General features: G+C 39.5%; 2 protein-coding genes and 1 long non-coding RNA gene across 5 annotated transcripts; 1 reads left to right on the plus strand and 2 right to left on the minus strand.

Annotated features, from left to right (window-relative positions):
• The first annotated feature begins 3,647 nt into the window (after positions 1–3,647).
• On the plus strand, positions 3,648–14,812 carry LOC147759010 (uncharacterized). Of its 2 annotated transcripts, XR_015319035.1 has the most exons (3): positions 3,659–4,227; positions 4,776–13,134; positions 13,889–14,812. It is a non-coding gene; the product is annotated as an uncharacterized LOC147759010 (long non-coding RNA). The 2 variants fall into 2 exon arrangements; XR_015319034.1 differs by lacking the exon at positions 13,889–14,812 and having other exon boundaries at positions 3,648–4,227; positions 4,776–5,106.
• LOC111245118 (uncharacterized) lies at positions 5,443–11,883 on the minus strand. Of its 2 annotated transcripts, none has more exons than XM_022793036.2 (11): positions 11,747–11,883; positions 10,558–10,763; positions 10,233–10,419; positions 9,808–9,962; positions 9,592–9,696; positions 8,860–9,027; positions 8,364–8,511; positions 7,766–7,902; positions 6,965–7,076; positions 6,539–6,755; positions 5,443–6,203 (listed from the first exon to the last, which is right to left on the minus strand). In XM_022793036.2, exons 1-11 carry the CDS (start codon positions 11,856–11,858, stop codon positions 6,041–6,043), a joined length of 1,710 nt encoding a protein of 569 aa, XP_022648771.1. In that variant the 5' UTR covers positions 11,859–11,883; the 3' UTR covers positions 5,443–6,040. The 2 variants fall into 2 exon arrangements, with proteins under 2 accessions (XP_022648771.1, XP_022648744.1); XM_022793009.2 differs by having other exon boundaries at positions 6,965–7,142.
• Positions 14,813–16,028: 1,216 nt separating the features above from the next.
• LOC111255527 (uncharacterized) lies at positions 16,029–21,863 on the minus strand. Its single transcript, XM_022817585.2, has 6 exons — positions 21,135–21,863; positions 19,565–19,664; positions 19,095–19,290; positions 18,424–18,560; positions 17,950–18,199; positions 16,029–16,908 (listed from the first exon to the last, which is right to left on the minus strand). Exons 1-6 carry the CDS (start codon positions 21,297–21,299, stop codon positions 16,884–16,886), a joined length of 873 nt encoding a protein of 290 aa, XP_022673320.1. The 5' UTR covers positions 21,300–21,863; the 3' UTR covers positions 16,029–16,883.
• Between the last annotated feature and the right edge of the window lie 19 nt (positions 21,864–21,882).

The raw sequence follows: 21,882 nt of genomic DNA on the forward strand, positions 1-21,882 counted from the left end.
TGGAAAAGCAGGGGCGACTCGGCGGTGTCAGGCTAAGGAGGCTGCTAGTAACTGAGACGCTACGATAGCTACAACACTGTCGCATTCGGTGGAAGAGTGAGAGACAAGAACTCGCTCAGGACATAACGCATCGGGAGAGGAGGCGTCCGACAGGAGGATGGACTGTGACGCAGCTAGTGGAATTATAATAACTGACTATCACTAGCGGTCCCTGAAAGCTCAAGTTAAAGTAATATTAAGCTAAGTTCCGAATGAAGGCCCAAGAGATCGGTGTGCAGGTTTCCTTAACTAGAAGTCCCACAGTGCCAGATAAATAACTTAGCCATGAAGTCTAGTCTGCATTTGCCTTTAATCTGTTTGAATGAGGGAGTTCGAAGGTAACTGAAAAATTATTACAATAATGTAAGCAACTATTGAAAGCGAAGTATGTAGTCCGAACTAGCCTGATAGGCATGGCACATCACGCCACCGATCTACGCTCCATTGCCTTGGTTCCTGGAAGAAAATGGTGTGATGCGAGCCACACATATAGCCTAGTAAATATGCCATAAAAAGGGTCCTTCTCCTTATAATAGCTCTGCTTAAAGACTACAAAAAAATTTTAAATCCAACAGCATTTGTTTCCTTACGATCTCAAGACGACGTACGTAAATTGTAAGTTCTAAATCAATACATTTGGCTAGGATCGTTCAATATTTACAAGGTGATTTACCCAGCGCTAGGCAGTGCGGGATCTTCCCGATACACGACTTAAATACCGACTGAAGGTTTTTGACTAGCTGGGTGTTTCCCGCTTATGTCAGCCTTGTAAACATAGGACATTGCTGATGTGTGTGACCGAAAAGCAAATTATTAGTCAAAAAATCGTCGTCACTTATTATTTTTAATAACATTTTCCCACAAACTTGGGTAGATAAATAGAATCGATCACTTTTGTGAAATATTTGCTGACCTTTGTTTTACTAGAAACGGCTAAAAGTAGAACTTCTCTTTCGTTTATTGCACAAAAAGTTCCATTTTCTACTCCACCATGTCTGGTTTATATACTTCCTGTACATGACAGACATAGGCCTCTTGATACTAAGACACCTTTTGTCTGAATGTTGTCACTATTACATTTGAGATTGTTTTGCATGTGGCACTAAGACCTTCTTCTGTGAAACAACTCGTGAAATGCCAACTATAGGGATGACTTCTGTATGGCTTTAGCGAGAGAAATCATTAAGGTGCAGAAGGCATGCTAGAAATGACGACGAAGGGTACGTTTTGTAGCAATGCGATTCATAGTATTTATGTGAAATCAGGAACGCGTAACACTTGGCGGTGAATAAATAACAATTTTGTTGTTGAAACTGAAGCAGTATTCCAGAGTATGAGAATCAGCGGAATGGTTCACATTCAGGACTCCAACAAAACTGACACTGAAGTTTAAGTAGTTTAAGGTTTCTTTTTATATCACACTAGAACGTCAAACCGACATGCATACGCAGATATAGGCATTAAATATCTTTTCACTTCAGTTTAATGCGCCAAAAAATAGTGCACAGTGATGAAGAGAGGCACTGGGCATCGTAAACTTGGAAGCAACAGTATCGAAAGTATCTATCTTGTTCCAATGCATTTTGGAGTCCTACTGCTGCTTACTTCGAATATTGTAGCATATCGTAGAAGATTCGAAATATAAATACAGGCTATCAGGGTATATATAAACCCGGAAATAATATTGAAAATGGCTCCAACGGTCTTAATTTTGACCGGTTGGTATATCCTGATAGAAAAATTATAACATAAGGGACACTTCTAGGAAAACTAATGTTTGTGCTTGAAAAGTTGAAAAACTGTCCAAAAGACTTAGTTTAGCCCGCTAGTAACAACAAAGGCTCGACATATTTGCGCAGTATTACTTACGAAAGTATTACTAATAAGCATGTTTTTTAGTTACCAATGAAGAAATATCGTATATCCGGAGTGTTATCGTTCTGTGTAATAAGTGCACCTGCCTTAATAATTATTAAGCTCCAATTATTAGTACATCTGCGCCAGAGACATATGGAAAGAGTAAAGTACGAATCTTCGTGCCGTCGCTAACGAAACAGAATCTCTAAGTAAGCGTTTATAGTCGAGGATATTTTCCAGTATGGTGTATTAATGCTGTTGAGATTATTTATCTGGATAATATATACAATCGATATGTCGAATATTTATTTATATATTATGTAAGCTTGCGTGTGTATTAAAGTTACATTCGTCAAGTTCCACTTGCATGTTTGGTGAATAAGAGGTCGAGGTGTGTTGAGCCAAGCCATGGAGCGCATGATGTGTAGTATGATTCGCTGTTACTCGGTAAAAAAATACCAACCGAAAAAAAATTATCCTAGTAAATAATTTAAAACCATGAATGGCGAAATATAAGGTTCTAAACAAAGTTTCCGCGCTTTTTAACTGGAGAAAAAAAATCACGCCTTTAGGTCATTACCTTATGTATCTCCCATCATCGTTCACGATCTTTCCTATCTCTCCACCAAACTATCTATGACGTCTTGCCAAAACGTAGCGGGTTTCGTTTCGCTGGAGTTTTCATATTTTAAGTTCTTGATCCAAGACCATGAAAATGATTGTCTCAAAAGATGAATATCTGTCGGCACAGGGTCTGGAAAATACGAATGGTGCAGCAAGAGCTTTCATTTAAAATCAAGAAGGGCAACTTTGAGGATCCTCGCCCTCGCGGAGGCCTCGCGCTGCGATAGAGCAGGGTGTCCTGACCTCATTTGTCAGATCTTTTTTTTTTGAATAGCATGGCTAACTCGATGTAACTGGGCTATATAAATGGGTCGATCAAGTATCTGGTTTATAGGAAACAACTACCAGTGAATCGGCCCTCAAACTTGGACACTCGGTCAAAGCGGAGAGCGTCTTTACTGTCTGTTATACGCTTCTTAAGCTTCGTAAAGTACTCGTGACAACACAAAACAGTCAGTAACATAAAACACCTGGACCGAATTAGATTAGGCTGGGGAATATGCATTTCACTCGATCCTGATACCACCCTCTAAATTTACTAGAAAAAGATTAGGTCATTAGCCTTCTGGCCTAAAACTGATCCATGAATTTCAGCTTCTTTGCACGAAGAACTCTCTGATCCAAGTCATATTGTACTTACGTTATGAATTCAGTCCAAGTATTTATCAAATTTTCGAGAGCACCGAAAGCACTTAGAATACGCATGTAACTTAAAATCGGTAAAATTCGAATGGAAACCTATTGAACACGAATTCACATCAATAACATTATAATGTGTTCCATTACTGTCTAGTTATCTAGCTAAGGTGTGTAATTATCCAGGCCTCTGTGTCTCCTGTTTATGCACGTGATTTAAAAACATGATATCTTTATAATGTCGTCTGCTTACTAATACCAACAGTTAAAACGATTTCAGCTGTTTTGCCTAAGTCTCGAATAATTACGAACATATATCATAGATCTAGAGATATCTTCCCGTATAACTGGTGGGCATGTAACTGCAATCGCGTTTGCCGCATTCAAGTCGATGCTAATAAGCAATTAGATGGCTATAATAAATAATACGACAGTACTGTCCTCATGCCATCAGTTGATAATTGTTCGGGATTTCGTTCAGAGATGTTTGAGTGGCGACGCAGAAGGTTCGTAGTAGTTGTCGTCGCAGCAATGTCACTGGATGAGCCGCTTCCCGACAGAGCTCCATGACAGCTAGGCATTACCAGATGGTAAATTTCATGGTTTCTATGCGCAAACATGAATTAATGACGCTCCGCGCTGATGTCTCATGTCAGACCTCTTCTAAGTAGTTACATTGACTGCTGTACGAGTGGAAACACCAATGGTAATTTCGTGACAACAAGTACCTCCTGTGACCTGCCACATGCCAGTCAATAGTTCGATTGACAATGAAAGCGGGGCGAGATTGTCGATATATATTGTCGCATCGCTTACTGTCAGAACACTTTTGGAGACGAACATACGAAAGGGATCAGCGTGTCCCAAAGAATATAGTTAAAATAGAAACTTCGCAATCGACAGTTTTCGTGTTGAGTCTACCATACAATACCAAAACCAATGCGCGGTTACTTTAAAAGTCAATGGTGCATGTTAGCTATCTACAGTATTTCATTATCAGTTTTGTTTGTTTCGCCTTACGAAGATGAGGAAAATAACTCCGGTGGAGGATGCAGGGCCTATAAGGACAAAGTGAGCGACCGTTCATTTATTCGTTTGTCTCTAATTTGCGCTTATCACAGGCCTGATTCTGAACCTTACGTCGATCTTTGTCCTAGTTATTTTAGCGATTTCTACTAATATAGCTTATTTGTATTCACGAGCTAGATAAATCTCCTTTACAAAACTTTTATGATCTGAATTACAATTGAGATATTAAGGCATTGAGCACACTGACAAATTCAGGTGAGACTCGAATACGCAATTAGTACTAGTTCCTAGCACTTAGTCAATCGCAGCTCAAGTGAATCTTACTAGAACAATGTCTAGCTGGTTGTAGTAGGACTTCGCGATAGCGGCAAGTTTCGAGAAGAATACAAAAACAATGGATACATATAGTGACTAATTATTTAGGCCAAACAACGCCAGTACCTGACGTCAAATTCGAACTGTTCATTTTAACGACTGTTTAATGGCCTTGAGTGATATTTACTTTGCGTACTTTCCTGCAAACGTTTCTTCAAAAATACCGAACTTTTACAATTGGTACAATGGCTAACATTAATGTGATGCTCTTTTAGTGCAATGAAAAAAATATTGCCTGTTGTGAAGGTCTTTGTTGCGTCTACAGTGTGTGTCAACCGCTAGAATCCGATCTGAAATGGGGTAAGCGCAGACCTCATCCAACCATCGTAGAAGACCGCCGAAGTCAAAGCAAATCGATCTTGGTGAATAGCACTGCACTTTTTAAATTAGACAGTACTTCGAGAGGCCAAAGTAATTATGGGAAGCGGTAACGAGACTGGAGGACACTCAAGCGTCAAGACAGCCTAGTAGGCCTGCTCAACTCTGGACGCAGGCAGGTCCAATAAAGCGAGAAAGGCGTAGCCCAACCTCAATGCACTTTATAAATATGCAATGGTCATTTAAAATTCCAGGTGGGATTCGAAATGGTGCGCGCGAATTGCCAAATTGGAGAGAACGTGTCTAGCTTGTACAGTCTAGCTGGACGAATCAAAATCCTTCATAATCGTGTTCAGAATTGCGGAAAAACAAACTGTGAGATAGGTTTGCAATCTGTCCTCAGGAATTTCGAGGTACAACATCGGGTGTAGCTTAGAGATTATCTAATAAGAAATTTACCACACCAGAGGTAATTGGGTGTTAAGACTGTCGGAAGGTCACATCGATTCTCAAATCTGTTTCGTCTCTTGCTCACAGTAGCGAAATTAAAAACGACACTTGACGTAACTAACAATACGTATATTTGTGCATTCGTTTGCGGCTTGCAGCCGACTGAAAGCAATATTCCTCACAGAAAATTTACGATTAACCCCTCATACATATATTTTCTCCGTATAGATATGATCCTCATACGGATTGTTCATCGGCTAGCCACCTTTTATTCATTATGCAGAACATATATATATAATCTAGCAATTTCTCTTTTAGTACCGGAGCTTTCATACACCCTAGCACAGATAAAAGTGTAATTTTGAAAACAGGATTCAAAACTAACCACTCGGCATCTATCTATAATCTATAATGTGTTCAGTACGTGTTCAAACGTATTTTATGGTTAAAAGTCTTGAATATTACCATTTAACGATCATTGCTACTACTTAATAGTCCACTTATTTCTAATGCAATACAAATTGAGTCACGAGTAAGGCTACTTTGTTATGTAGTCAGTATCTAGGTATAATCGGCTATGAGCATAAACTCGGGCAAAACATGTTGGTTACGTGTAGATATTTATCGCACGATGGCCTTGGTCAGAACTTTTAAATCGTAGTTTTTGTCTCTTCTTTACAAATCTTTCCAGAAAAGCCTTTGGTGGCTTGCTTTATAATTCCTGTCGCTCTGTAGTAACGATGTCGCTGTAGTCCTCCAAAATAAGCTGGCCTGCCTTGCTGCCGATCATAATTGCCGGAGCGTTCAAGTGCCCGGTGGTTATCTCTGGCATTATTGAGTTATCAGCTATTCTAATACCGCGTACACCGTGCACCCTGTAAAACAACACCAACAACGTGCCGAAGGTGTACACTCGTTTCCGTATTACATATGTGCTTCTGAAGTCAAACATCTTGAACACGTTCGCCATACGAAACACACTGAACTAACGTATTTTATGCCAAATTAATTTATGCTAAATTAGAAGGAACAGCATGGTTTAGGACCCGGACGCGAAAAAAATTTGCTCAGATATTTGCTCTTATTAGCTAACCCTTAAAGCAATCCTCGATTTCTTGCTTACAATTAAGAGAAAGCGGCATCCATAATAGAATTTATAATATCTTGTAGTAAGTCTATAAATTTAGTTAATTCCATTGTTCGAACTAACCGGAGTCGCTCGTCAACAACAGCTAGCGGGTCTTTTCCAATCCTGCAAGTTCCGCACGGATGGAACGCATTCAAGGTATGATGAGTTGCCAGACAGCGCAGGTAATCATCGGAGAAGAGCTCTAGATGCGCGCAGGAGGGAAAAGGCCTTTTGTAAAGGGTAACATTAACTGAACGCATTCGATTTGAACGCATGAGCTGCAGTGCTTGCCGACCAGCTGAAACGAAAGCGGAATGAATCTATTAAAAATAGGTACCTATAATATGCAGTATTTCGTGATCATTTGATGACATTAGATATATAGTAAATGTACATATACAGTACATATCTCATAAGTACACGTTTATACACTGATAGGTCAACTAACCTGATTAAAAGTAAGTCATTTATGTACTTGTTAGTAATGGCCTCAAATAGTATTATTACCTTTAACGGCTTTTTCAAGGTCAGCAGGATGGCTATAATATTTAGGGTCAATGTACGGTTGCGCTGTAGCGTCAGAGCTTGCTAAGCGAACTTCACCACGGGAATCAGGATGCTGGATAAGTACGAACATGGACAAAGTACTTTTACCATGTAACGGTCCGTAAAAATCCATAAACACCTATATGCATATAATGCAGAGGATATTACAACATATAACGCATTTCCTACAGAAATATCTTAGGCGTTATGTTTTGCTTATCCGATCTACTTAAAGCTGAGCACCCGCTAGTCTCAATCGTTTAAACGTATCCGTCGCACTGAATATTGCATTTGAATAGAGATTCACTTACCAGATGCTTTGTTAACTGAATGAGAACATTCGGCTAAGCTGGATTGGCTTTTCTGTTTTCGTGACAATTTTAGTTACTTGTGTTATGTCAGAACGAACCTACGTTTAGGTATTTGTCGAAGGACTTATTGCCATAGGAGGTTTAGCTGGAGCGCCTTACTACGTGAATTCATCTCGCTTGATTTCTATTTTTTTTTCTCTCGTTTCTTACTTCCCCGATTTTTTATGTCTGGTATATGAAATATGATTCTTTGTTATGTGACCCACCTTTCTCTATGTTTCGAGTTTTACATGCGGTATCACCGCTGGGCATGTGATCAGCCGGCTGGCTCCCAGCACGAAACGCATCTGTGCTCGGACGCGAACTTAGACAAATAGTGGTCAACGCTACCCTCTAGGCTGGATTGGTTACAGTATATCTATCACTTGCAAACTGCATATTGCGTACTTACGTCCTTACGCAAATTGGTTTCATACACGAAATTCTTTATTGCTATTGGTATAATCTCGGCATCGGCTCGCTTCCCGTTGTCTCCGGTTGTAACGTACATCAGGCCCATCTGAAGACCGGATGGATAGGCAAAGGGTCCTGCAAAGTTTGAGTCTGAACATGTAGCTCTTTCCTGAACGAAAAAGCTAAAAATAATCTGTACTAATTCCAATACTAAAGGTAGGAAAAAGGTATGCCTACGTTGTACGCATGCTATGGTTTACAAGCTGTAATAAGATTATAGCATTTTTATGAAATGCATTGTTCTTTCTTTCCAGAATTTTCATTTCTTATAGAACTAAAATTATGTCAAAGGTGGACTTGGAATCAAATGAGCACGGTCATTTCTTGTCATCACTAGGGCTAGATCACAATCTACGCACTTTTATAGGTTTGCAGCTTACTTAAAACGCACGGACTATTCTTGTAGTTTATTTGTAAGGTTAAATCTTTCACAACACTTATTTGCTATAGCAAATAATAATAATGGCGTTATGGATTGCGCGTTTTTGCAACCGCAAGTGTCCGCTTAAGGTCACTTAACACTGAAAAACATATACCAGTCTGGTTAACAAGCCACTGATGAAGGCCTTCAACGCTGTGTAAATCAGGAATTCCTTCATCGGGGATCTCTGCAAGGAGCCCGGTGAAGCCGTAGTGATCTTGAAAGTTCTTGCCGACTCCCGGTAGGTGATGTACTACAGGTATCTGATGGACAGATTTATTAACCATATCAACAAAATGTATTTTTTTTTTTGTAAGCGAGAATATTATGTGGGCCGTTACCTTTATGTATCCGTATATACTAATTATTGCAACACAATATGCATCGCCTGCGAATTCTGACTTATTCAAGCGTCGTAGTATATTCGCATTTTGTCGGCTAGATCTTGCTAAGCTAAGATTAACAAGTGACTAAGGGTTAGTTTCAGTATTTTACACTTATGAAAATACCAAATGTCTAATTAAACTGTGTGGGCGTAATAATGATGAACGGCACAGACTTTTCTGGCTTGTCTGCGACATTGTTCTAGACATCGTGCTGTCCTAACATACCTGGTGTTGCTCAAGGTGTTCGCGATCGCCAATGCCCGAAAGCAGTAGCAGTTGAGGGGTCCTTAATGCCCCTGCGGAAAGAACGACCTCGCGGGAAGCACGCACTATTCTTTGCAATCCATCACGAACAAGCAAGACTCCCACAGCATGACCATTTTCTATGAGAACCTGCATAAATATAATGTGAAATGAGATGCGCGCAACGTAACAATCAACGATACGTTTAAACTTTTTTTTTAACAATTTGGCAGCTGTTATCTTATGTCGAAAAGGCGATTGACTAAAACAGTGACAAATTCGTTTGCCTCGATTAATTATTATATTAAGGTATACTTATATAATCCTCGTTATTTGCCAATCAGGTCCACTTGCATGTAAGCAATAACAGTTATCTCGCTTGCAGCAATAGCTTGGGTTAACCCAAACTGGATCGATCAACTCAATATCAGTTATATAGGTTCAATAGGACTTGCGTATAATTTGGCGGCTCTGTTTCGAGAAAGCTTTTTCAACATGGGATGCGTTAAGACTCTGTGTGGCGCCGTCTAAAAATAGCACCTGTTCTTATGGGAAGAGTTGACTGCAGCCTTTTGGGGAGCCAGTGGGAGCAACAGGGTCCAAAAATAAGCCGAATTTGTCGACCTATTCTACGACCGGAATGCTTGACTCAGGAAATACAGGTTTCATTGTAAAGTTACGATTTTGGTTTTTTCGACCTCGATCCCGCTTTACCTTAGTAACATGAGCATGTAACAGCACATCAAGGTTTTCTCGATGAAGGTTCGGTTCGAGGAAAGCATTAAACGAAGATACTCTTCGACCGTGTTTCGTTGAGGACTGTGGACAAGAAAAACGATTAGTTAAAGACTCTCCAGAATCTTAGCTTATTCTTTTGTGTTATGATTTACATATACTTTATCAGATGGACGATTTCAAAATTTGATGGACCATCATATCGAAATAGCCCCAGTGATTTCCATCATTTTGATCGCTATATTGAAGTCCAAACTCTTCCTCGCACGCTTTGAAGATAGCTTCCTTAATGGGATGTGATTCCCTATGGGTTGTCACTCCGAGAGGACCCAATCGTCCATGGAAGTCATCTGCAATATATTCAAATGAGCGTCCAGACAACGCAGCAACGTTCATACATAATAACTGCACATACAGTTCAGCTATCAACTATGTATATAGCTATGTATATATGCGTATACAGATGTATCAGAAGACTGAAAAAATAGGTTGGCTAAAAAACTCCGTTCATTCGAACGGTTTCAGTTAAAAACAAAAACTGTTTTAGTAAGTTCCTGTGACAATCCGACAATCTAACTGTGACCGCGACGCAGAAAATCCTTAAACAGAAAGGAACTTACCACTTAGAAAAGGATCGTCAGAATTTTCTGCTTCTTTAAATAACTTTGAAACCTCATCAAAGTTCCAGCCTTTGGCGCCATATACGCTCTCCCAGGTATTGTAATCATCCCTGTCGCCCCGTTGGTACGCCATTAGGTTTATAGACGATCCGCCACCCAATACGCGACCAGACGCTATCGTACGCACCTAAAACTCAGAACAGACTCTGAGTATTATCCCAGGTTCAATTTAACCCAATTTAGTTAAACACTTTTCACATCGATCTTAAGAGGAGGACGGTAAATTATGTTGCTTGCTGTAAAACTTGACTGTTAAAGGACTCACCCTGTCAACTGCAGAGAGCATTGAAGTCTTCTGGGGTACAGTTTTATACTGCCAATCAAACTTTGGATTATCGAGTGCCAATGCAGTAAGTAGGGGAATCTTACTGAACTCTGGAGGAACGCCGCCCGCTTCGATCAACAAAATCTTGAAAGACTCCTTCGAACTAAGATGTTCTGCTACGCGACATCCCGCCGAACCTCCTCCAACTGGGGTATATCAACAGACCCGTTATTAAAACTGCCTTATGGGCGTTCACTCATAATTTCTTATTCAAATTATTATTGAACAGGTCAGGCGTCTGCTAGAGTAAATACGGCTATATTTTATGACTATTTTTAAAACCACGAGCATTATATCATAATCAAGCAGTTAGATACCCCAAATAGAATTCGGCGTACTTGTTTAGGGTAAACCGTAATATTTTAAAGCCAAAACTTATTGCCCTATGTTTTACTATCGATACGGATTTTTTTTTTGAACTTGCATTATCGCTACGCTTACCAATTTATGGTTTTGCCATACAAAAGTTCTTGGACTGTGCTATAGTGTACCAGCTGAAAACTTAGTGATATTGAGTTAGGATATTTTATGTACCTGTAACTAGCAGGTGCGCTAGTGTTTCAACTATTGCTAGCTTGAATTATTTCTGTTTAAAAGCCCCGTTTATCAAATAAGCGTGCAACCTCTCGTGCACATAGTTTGTATGGTACCGTATGGCTCATAAATGGTACGTGGGTCAATTGAATGCGGACCAGTTGATACGCTCCATTAGTAAAAATATGATAATAAACGTATCCCAAAGAGACGTTTATGTGCTGTCGTAATGGTTTGTTCTCTTAGCTCTTAGGTTCTCGACCGGGCGTAGAAATACGTTGTGCCGGAAGCCCACGATCTTAAACCATGCCCAACAGCAGTACTAGATGTAAATGTAACGGACCTAATAAGGGCATTTAATTGTAGAGTTAATCTGCTAATTGAAATTCATACGAAACGAATTCCTATTAATTCATACGATAGGAACACATGTTGCAATATGTGTGTAGCAATAAGTAATTCAGAGAAACGTATTTATTGATTGATTTGCTCCCATTCGGGAAGTACCTTTATTCTAGCTCGACGCAAACGACATTCAGTGCAATAGGAGAATTTACGCTTTTCTAATAGTGTACCCAAGTAGGACATGACTTACCGATAATAAAGTCGTATTCTACTCGAAGATCCCCGAGACAGGTTCCATTATAGTTGACGTCGAGCGCGTCAGACGTGCTCACCAATATCATAATGCAGAGCGATACCAACATTTTGGTATCAGCACAGAAACAATTGGATGCGTGTTCTAATGATCGGAACAATTAAGCCAATTACAGAAAAGTATCCAGCTAAATCAGGACACACGGGTTTTTTGCTATCGTTGCGCGGTAGAAGATATTCTACATCCGAAAGTCTATAACGGGATGACGTCTGAACTAATGTTTATTGTGCTATCGTAAAGTTTCACTCTTCTAGTCTCGTCCTGGCTGCCATCGACGCTCAAAAAGAATTCTCGTTCGTGTAGAATCTCTGCGTAGTACATACAGTAGATGTCGTAATTGGAGCTACCTGCCTGTGTTAATAATAGTTGTTTCTATTCTCGTAACCAAATTTTATTTGATTCGAATCTGGGAAGTGCCAAATAGCATTTAGTTCGATCAATGTGACAGGAGAAGATTTACTGAAAAAATTGAAAAAACAAGTTACAATGACTTTTCATCGGAACACTGAATACAAGTAGTTACAGCATTCGCCTTTGTATACTGAAAACACTTCGCACTCACCGAATAGTTATACCACCGCTTTCGTTCGTTTGCAGCCAAGAACTGATCAAGATTTAAACAAGTGTCTGGGATGAAGTTAGAAGAGCTGCACAAAAACGAGCGTTCTGAACGATACAGAAAACAAGTGGGCCTTCGTCTGGGTGTTCTGGCAAAACGTCCTAACACGTCCACCACATATAGGTAACTATAAGGCGTCTATTGGCGTTTCACATTATGGCTTATCGTCTGCATATCTTTTATGCCACATTGGTCAAGTGGCCAGGAAACTTGTGTGTGTAGACTGCTGACTATAGTTCGTGGGAAGGCCCTGCTAGTAGAGTAACGACACAGACGAAACACATATCGCCATTCAACGCTTCTTTGGCAAACACCTCGATGGCATCGTCATTTGCTCTCGTCTCCTTCGGAAACGAGAACCGGTCGTGTTACAAGGGAAAGAGGATGTGCGGGGATCCGTTTCCTTAGCGAACTTTGTCTCACATTCTATTCTGGCCACGCAACGGAGCAAAAGTAACACTTGTTTCTATCGATAATACGTCCTGTGGCTGCAAATTTGGTACTCGTAAGCGGTTAGAACAAGTTCTCTAGACCAATGCAAAAAGTACACTATCGAATTGTAAACAGGTCCGGAGTTCCTATGTCTAGATATCCGACAATACCAGATTTGATCATTAATGCGAAATTTAATTCAAGGCGTTGGACAAACTGAAAAAGAATCAGACAGACGTGAAGGCTGCAGCCAACTTCTTCATGAACTATATTTGTAAGTAATTTGTGTTTAAATGCTACTGTTTTAAATTCCCGACGACAATAAAATAACACCGATGTCTGAACGATATCCGCCTCACTTTTCCTTTCATATACTTAAAATTACACTTTAATTTGCCTAAAGCTCGAACGTACACATTAAAGATACTACTATCTATAGAAAAAAAAACTTCAGTGTCGATATCGACGTGAAATGGTATTTTCTGTGAATAACAAATGAGTCAAAATTTTTATAACTTTCTTTACCGATTCCAAATCGGGCGTTGTCTCCGGATGCCAATATATTGGATGATTGTACATTAAGATTATTAGGCAATTGATTCGGCTCAAATTGAAGTTAGGAACAGGTATAAGGCCCTGCATGATTCAGTAAAATAGACCCGTGTCAACGACTAGTGCGAGACATACGATAATAACACACGAGACCTCCAGCTCATCCAAACCACACCATTTCCGAATAGATCTATTGTAAATAGTGCTAGACTAAGCTCCGAAGGTGAGAAAAAATTAATCCTATCTGACAATACTGATTAACGAGGTCTCTGGCAAAAGTAAGGGCTATACTAGCAAGTACCCAAACAGTTATCGGAAATGGAACGAGCTACCTTCACTGTATCGCAATTCAGCTGCTTATGATTTCAGAAATCAGACTGTACAAACGTTCTTAGTGGTTACCTTGTAGGCATGTCGTGTGTATTTATAAGTAAATGAATTTGCCATTGCTTTAATGAGCGAGCACGGTTTCACAGGTTGATTGTTTGGATGGAAAGGCGCACCATGAGCACTAGAAGCCACTATAGACATGGGTCATATCCTCTTCTATTGTCAAAGAAGGACATCTTTACACATTGGCACGTGTACGTGAGTGCCACTCAGACCAATGAGCGCGATAAGCAGCGACAATAGCTGATCGCGCAGAGACAAGACCGCAAGCAAACAGCCCCGTCGCTGCTTTTCGTATACACGAACCCCTAATTCAGTAATAATCTATAAACGTTCACGGGTAGGGCGGTATTTTCTGGGCAGAAAACCTATGCATATTCTCCGAACCATCGCTGCCGCAGCAAGTTCCTGGAGGATCGACTTGTAAAAAATAACTACTGTCACCAGAGTCGTTCGAGAACAGCCCGTAAATACGTTTGCTAGGAGATAGCTATCACTGCAGAAATGTATGCAGCAGTGTTATATTTAAGCTAACGTTTCACACAAATTCACTTGTTTAGAATGTCTCACAGTGTTGATGGCTTCATAAAGATTCCATTTGTTGTTGTATATACTCTACTAAGTATTGTATATTATTATGTCAATCGTCTGCTAACGACGTATTAGGCGTATGCACCGCTCGTACATTTGTCGCAATAGGCCTTGTATAAATGTCATTAACACGCTGCCAGGCACACAATTCGATGCTCTTTTATTTGTACGAGGGCTCCAGGACTACACATTTGTTTACGAGGACTTTTGAGTTCAAAGGAGAACTCCAGCGGATTAATAAATAAATGACGCTATATGAAGGTTTTCCGAATAATGTAATCATCGAATGCTACCTCTCAATAAACTAGAAAATGCAAAAATTGTTATATATTACACAGGTTATTAAGACATAAAACAGGACTATTAACAGTCACATATACTACCCCTTCTATATACTAAGGTTGTGATATTATATGATTTTAGTAGAAGAGTTCCCTTATGCTACTAAAACTAGCTACGAGAGATGACATCAACGGAAGTTACCTTGAAAATGACAAAGTATCGAAAAGCCAATCAATACATGGTTCGTAATCCTTCGCTGCGGGTTGTTTCCTGACTTCAGGCTTATTTATCAAAGACTTTATCAACAATTCGGGCCCAGCTATGATTATCCTGTAGCACTTCATGCATCCGGAAGAGATGATACGTGTAGGAACATATCGAATTGAAAAAAATTGGAAAAAAAAGCTATTTATTAGACCTTGGTAGGGTTGCTGCTTAGATGGCCGTTTTTTCGATAGCTGGTGCATTGTCCTTTTCATTTGTTACAAGCAGGAAAACGTATTCAGCTTTGGTTTTATTCTGTTCATGAGCATTTTCATATTTGTTCCGGACCTGGACGGAAGGCTATGGCTTACAGATTAACACCGGCTTACAGGTATATGTAAAAAAGATAGCTCAGCCGTAATCATTTCGAAGCCACCACAAGAAAAATAGGATCATTAGGTCTGCCAAGGTCTGTCCTTTAAGTGCTTGTCAGAGGGTAACATCTTCTAATTTCTGAATTTTCAAGCCAGTAAGGTACGGTTGACGGTTTTCTTATCTTAACCCATTTCCTCATTGGAGAGTTATTCTTGTCTACTAATTAGTCTTTTGCTCAGAGCTATTTTTATCTGCGATAACCTTTCTGGGGAAAATATGCACTGACTTATGTGAGATAAATTGTTGACGTGGTCCAAAGTGGAAATTCGTAATGAAACATAGTCCGAAAGTTAGTATCGGTCTGCTATTAAATAATGAATTTTTTTCTTTTGTTACTGAATTAGGGTTGGAGAAATACAATATTATCGCAAATCTGAAATCAACATAACAAAATAATGTATAAATAATAAAATACTGGTTGTCTTAACCGTAACAATTCCCTGAAAGCAAATCTGTTGATCAGCAGTGAATATCGATACTTTAAAAATTAACGCTGAAAGGGGTAATTCGCCCATAAAACTGAGAAAATTTTTTGACGAAACAGCGATACCAAAGCTTTGAACGACACCTTCAATAAAAAGCACCCTTTTCAACGTTTCTTCATACAGGCCAACTGCTGAAAATTTTGTCATTTTTAGATAGGCTAGGCTTTAGTATAATGGCTTTTAATATATTTCAAAATAGATACTTAATCCAAAAATATAAAAAACGATGTGTCTGTGGCTACTGCGGTAGCCATTTATTTCGATAATATGAAGCAGACACCTAAGAGATAATTAAGTAATGAAGTTCAAGCTGCCCATATTATCAATATAAGAACAATGTTTTCATGTTAATTTATTATCATAGCCGTAATGATACATTTTATTGATATTTTTTTTCTATTAATTACTGTATCGGATCGTTAGCTGCCATTCATGTGTTAATTCGGCTTACTCAGAGATTGAATACGACCAAAAAATATCCAAGAGGACCGTTACAATCGTCACCATCATCACTGCTTGCTTACGAGAGCGCTTAGACTGATTAACAAAAGACGTTGGCTTTTGCTAAATAAATAAATATATTTGTTCTAAATCTTATCTAACTTGAATTCCACTCAGAACAGTGCCTCGTGTCGCGTACCCGTAAGGTATATGCCCCGTTTTTAACAGAACTTTTATAGTTTTCCGTTCATTTTGTACAATTACTATAAAAGCGTTAATTAAATCGCATAATGATTTGAATAGTAAGTGAGCTTTCACCTAAACGTTTTTCGCCTGCAATAGCTACTCCAGTTCGCTGTCATTGACATCAGTTGGCGTTGTTACGTTTTTGATTACTTCAAATAATCATAGTGCTATCTAATAGGATCGCAGTCTACTCGAGTTGTTTAGCTCATTCTGATCGAACCTGTGGTCGTGCCAGAAAATCTCAAATCTGGCTGGTTCGGATTTCTGTCGGGGGAATTGGGGTCCAGTGTGCTTTAGGCGCTCGCCGAGAACGGCTGAAGCGCCGGCGTAGATAGACGAACACAGTCGTAAGTGCCAGCGTAACCCCAAGGACGGCCGCCCCTGGCACAGCCAATTGTCATAACTCGGGGGGTAGGAGATTCCTGTTGGGCAAAACAAACATCGTACATACTGCCAGAAATCATTGCCTCATAGAAAAAAGCTCAGCGGATATGTTAGTTGCTAGTTCTGAACATACGATGGGTAGGGAAAATCTATAAACGTTGTTAAATCAACAAGTGTTGTCTAGTTCAAACAAAATAATAAGGACCTAATTTTATTTAGGAATCATATTTTTGTTATTGAGCAAGTCAGTGCCAGCAATTCGATAGTCTATTAGAATCCCAAGCGCAGATTAAGGTTGCTTAAGTCATAAGGAGTAGGATTCCCTGAGCCTATACGCACTTCCAGAAATGTGATGCATTTAACAGCGGGACTAACTTATGGGTTCCTTTTGAAAGTCGCGTATTAATACGGGACTTGAAAACTTAAAACGGTTTTCGTAAATGAGTACGATTGTTCAGGAAACTATGTAGTTTGTAGGCAGCCATATTCGTTCGATTCATGTCTGAATAAAATTAGTGTTGTCCGAGCTACGAATGAAGATGAAGTGTTTACGAAGAGCAGTACGGGACGTAAAGCTCATTGTTATGATTCTCTGTTTTAATCAAAAGTAAAAAGAGATATAATGCGCTTGCCTTTGTTTAATGAGACAGCCCCTGTCTAAATTCGAATGCCGTAACCCTTCATTGATATTCACGGCGACCAGTGGGGTGTTACAGAAATACATCTGTTTACCCAGATAAATATTGACGGCAAAGCACAACGTTGATCTTTTATTTTGCAATATACATCGCTTAATTAATGTCCGGGTTGTGGCAAGTGTACACTGAGAGGCAAGAACAGTCAAATTCGATGTGAGTTTTAATAGTATATCTACTTTTACTGAAAAACACATTATACCGTTGTCCTAACGAGTTCATTTGTCTGGAACTGTAGTTATTATGATTACGTTTACTATCAAGCAACTATAAACAAAATAGGAACTTTTTTCTCTCTCTCTCTCTCTCTCTCTAGAGAAAAACGTTCTATTTGATTTATAGTTATAGAGAAAAACGAGGGCTCAAACTACCTAACCAACGTACTCGATGTAGTTCCTAAAGCTTTCGAAGTCCTTATGAAACATCGTAATGAGCTTGCTGCTACTTGAATCATCATGAAGTGACGGAGATCTCGATCTCCATGCGTTATTAGGCTTCGTCGTTGTAGAAGTAGACGTAGTTTGCGCAATCGGATATTTCGCATCCATAAAGTCGGCAAGGATGCTGACGTCCGCACAAGCTTTCAACTGTCCTTGTGGAGGGTCACAGTCTTGGTCAAAGCCACACGGCGATGCTGAAATAACAGATGCAGGAACCAGAACGTCACTACTCACACAAGTAAGAAGAATGATCCGAATGCATTTCTTCCACAGCACTTCCCAAATAACTAACGTGATACTCTCTATAATAGTGTAGGTTAGCTCAGTTGTCTAAGCAACCCGAAGATAGGGTCTTCTGGTAAATCTGCGCAGGATATAAAAAGTAAACTCTTGTTTATATTTAAATTAGATAATATACCTGTCCAATACTCCCAAATCAGTATACACCATTGGCACTGGTATTTTTTCGGCAACTTGACACGAAGATAAAAATGACTTTGTGAAGAGTCAATAGTAAATAGGGGCTCGTCTGTTTCCTGAATATCCAGGGCGCGTCTGTAAGCAAAATCGTTAAACTTAATCCCAGCATCATCGCAGATTTCGCTCGCAAAAGCTCCAGCGCATATTGCGTCATCTTCCTATTGGACCATTCATCAAATGAAGATATTTCTCCAAGAAAGTACTGTAGCATAAAGCATACGTGTGTGCATGTCATTAATAAACCACCATAAAATTAAGTTTTTCATGATAATAATAACCCCGCTTTATATACAGATATGGCCTAACGTCGAATCAATTTCCAATCTGCATCGTTTATGTTGCATAGTTTAATAAGAACACGATATAACAGGTTAAAATCAGTCAGTAAAACCTGGCCTGTGATGTAAGCGAGCACATCAAACCGGGTTGTTGCGCACGACTTGTACTTTCTATAATTGTAGAAACAGCTAAGCTTCGATAGGGGAAAATTTCGTATTCTGTTAAGTTCAATTATTATTGATTTCATAGAAGGTACGTTTGGAATTCTTAATTGGCCTAGTAGACTTTACCGGTTGTTTTAAAATGTTTCATCGAAATAAGTTTAAATACCTGTTTTTACATTTAATCGGTTTGTTGCCCCGGCGTCTTCTCACCGCAGTCCCATTGCTCGTCACTGTTGCTGCTGTGCCGCTAGCGAAATCTTCAACTTTGCATATTGAGAATTGAAAATATCCACCCATATTCCGTGTGAAGTTCACTTCGACGTCTATATATTCACCAGGCAAATATCTACGCGTTATTAAGCCTGCACGGAAAAAAGATGGCGCACGATAGTGTTGATTAATCAGTTACGTAACTAGACTAAAAAGTAGAGTGCGAGATATGGGCTATAGTAATGCTCAGACCATATAGTGGGGCCAGCGCTAAAAGTTGGGGTATAACAGTTCGTCAAAATGGCAATCACAATACTTAGCGTACAATCGTATCGAGTGGACAATTTTCCACCGAGGCTTACCACTGGTTAGTTATAATAAGTTATTTACTGCATTTTTGGCTTTTGCAGTTCTTCGTACACTTACCTTGTCCGTAGAGTCCCCCAACTTCATGAGGTCGTGGAACCGGCAAATCGTAGGCATCCCCGCACATACCGCAGTTCCCACTGTTGACGTGCCAAAGACGCTGAAATACATAACAGGAACGTTTTACACGTTTAGAAACCACTCACACCGTTTCTAATACAAAATTATGGACAACAATGGTCTTTTTCCTATTCCATAGGAATATTTTTAAATAGATCTAATAATAAATCTATATGGAAAGTTCCAAACTGTCTATCTATAGCCTATGAAAATTACTAAGGTAATAATTTTCATTTTTCCTATTTAACGAACATAGTTACATCTGTGTGTATATAAGTCTTACGTTTATTTTTTGAATGCGTTTTAAATAATGCTTTATTTAGTTCTCAGTTTAGGACTTCTACGTAGACCGCGATTGTGGTGTGACGTTACCATTATGAACAGTATATGCTTTGCACAATAAAATTGCACTCGAGCTGAGACATCGTTAACCATCATTTTGTTAAGAAAAGCTCAAAAAAATTATAGGGCTATTTTGTTGTTTTTTCGATATCAACCTTATGGAATGTATGAAAAAGTCCGCTTCATTTAATGGCTTTATATTAAAGTGAGTTTTCCTACATTTTTTTTCTGTACTTTGCAGCTAATAGGCTTAAAAATAAAAGAGAAAAGGAACCAATATTGGAAAATATAACATAGAGTATTTCGGAATTCGGTTCAGATCCTGCCGGCCATAAAAGTGGTCAGAACAAAGAAAATTATTTTCCATAAGGTTGCGTAGTTTCATCCAGATCTCGACGCACTTAATGGACGCGTCAAAAGCAAGTATCGGAATACGCGCCTCTTACTATTTTAATTGGGTAATAGAAATCGGTAACTGCGTATGCCCGTCTTACTATATATGTCCTCTGTTTTCAACCAGATGCCTACTAATGTTAGTTATTTAGGACATAAACTCATCTCAATTTACATCAGCTAGAAGCCCCAATGCAGTTTTGTATACCCCTTGTATATAATTAGATTTTTATTGTTTGCCTATATTAACAATAGACATTTCGAATTGAACTTGTGGTGCTATTCTCAAGCATTGCGCCGAAGCTACGTTTGCCTGTAGTGGACAAAATCAGTGAGCTGGTCAAAGATAGACTATGAAACAAGTCAAGCTTTATATCAACTGCAGAAATGAAGATTTGCAGATTATAATATGATATTAGGCAAGTGTGACATTTATTTGAGGAGCCAGCCAATCGGCCGTTTTATGGAATTATGACTAACGGCGATACCGGACATAAAACTCGAAACATAGAGGCAAGCTTGACGTAATACCAGAATAGACAATGGAGTGCAGTGTCCTGCTGTAATAAAAAAAAAAAGGTCACTTTTATCCGATGTATTTCACTGAAGTACAAACAACATTTCGAAGTTGCGCTTATCCAAATCCAAGCTCTGCTCCGCGTATCGATGTCAACGAAGTATAGCCGACTCAGTCTTCACTTGATTGTCGTTGAATTGATGCATATTGAATCTAAATGGTCCAAATAAAGATGTATTCGCAAAAACACAGGCTTACATCGGTTCCTCCGCAGTCGTTACGATCATCTTCCACGTTGACGGGGGCGTCATAACCGAATCGCCATAGCGATCCACGCGCCGGGGGTTCCTTAAGTATTCCATAGGTCTTTACGTGAATAACACATAGGCACAGTATGGTTAGCCAGATGATTGCGGTATTCATTGTAGTACACCACACGGACAGTTATACGGATGGGCGATATTACGTTCACAGTGTTACGCAAACTCTAAAACGTTACAATAATTGGAGGAAACAGTCTTAATCTACGTACAGGCCATGCAGCCTGGACGTTACCGACTGTCAATCTGAAATATGTAGTTACTACTAGTCTGTGTCACATTTGTACAGCGATACATGGAAAAGAACGGCTGAAGTTTCTATACGGCGCATGGGTCTGTGGACATGGATCTTGTCGAACACCGCTAAGGGCGAGAGTGCTTGAGCTGTTGAGAGGATGTAACAGTCCGTAAATTCAAATGAGCTTTAACATCGGTACACGGTGACGCCCTTCAGACAAGCGAACCTGTAGCGCCTCAGTATGAGCTCTTACTTCAACAGCGAAAAACGAGGAAAACCAGTTACATCAACGTCCATGAGAACAAATCCGTTGGGGTGAATGCAGTAACATTATGGCAAACGGAACTATTTCGACCACCACCTAGTGATCTATGCTAGATCATACTTCACACCCAGTATGGGCGTGACATCAGCCTCGCGCTGGGTGTCAAAATGTACGCTTAGTAAA

Source organism: Varroa destructor, unplaced genomic scaffold, assembly GCF_002443255.2.
Source record: "Varroa destructor unplaced genomic scaffold, Vdes_3.0 BEIS01000001.1, whole genome shotgun sequence".
NCBI classification, from domain to species: domain Eukaryota; kingdom Metazoa; phylum Arthropoda; class Arachnida; order Mesostigmata; family Varroidae; genus Varroa; species Varroa destructor.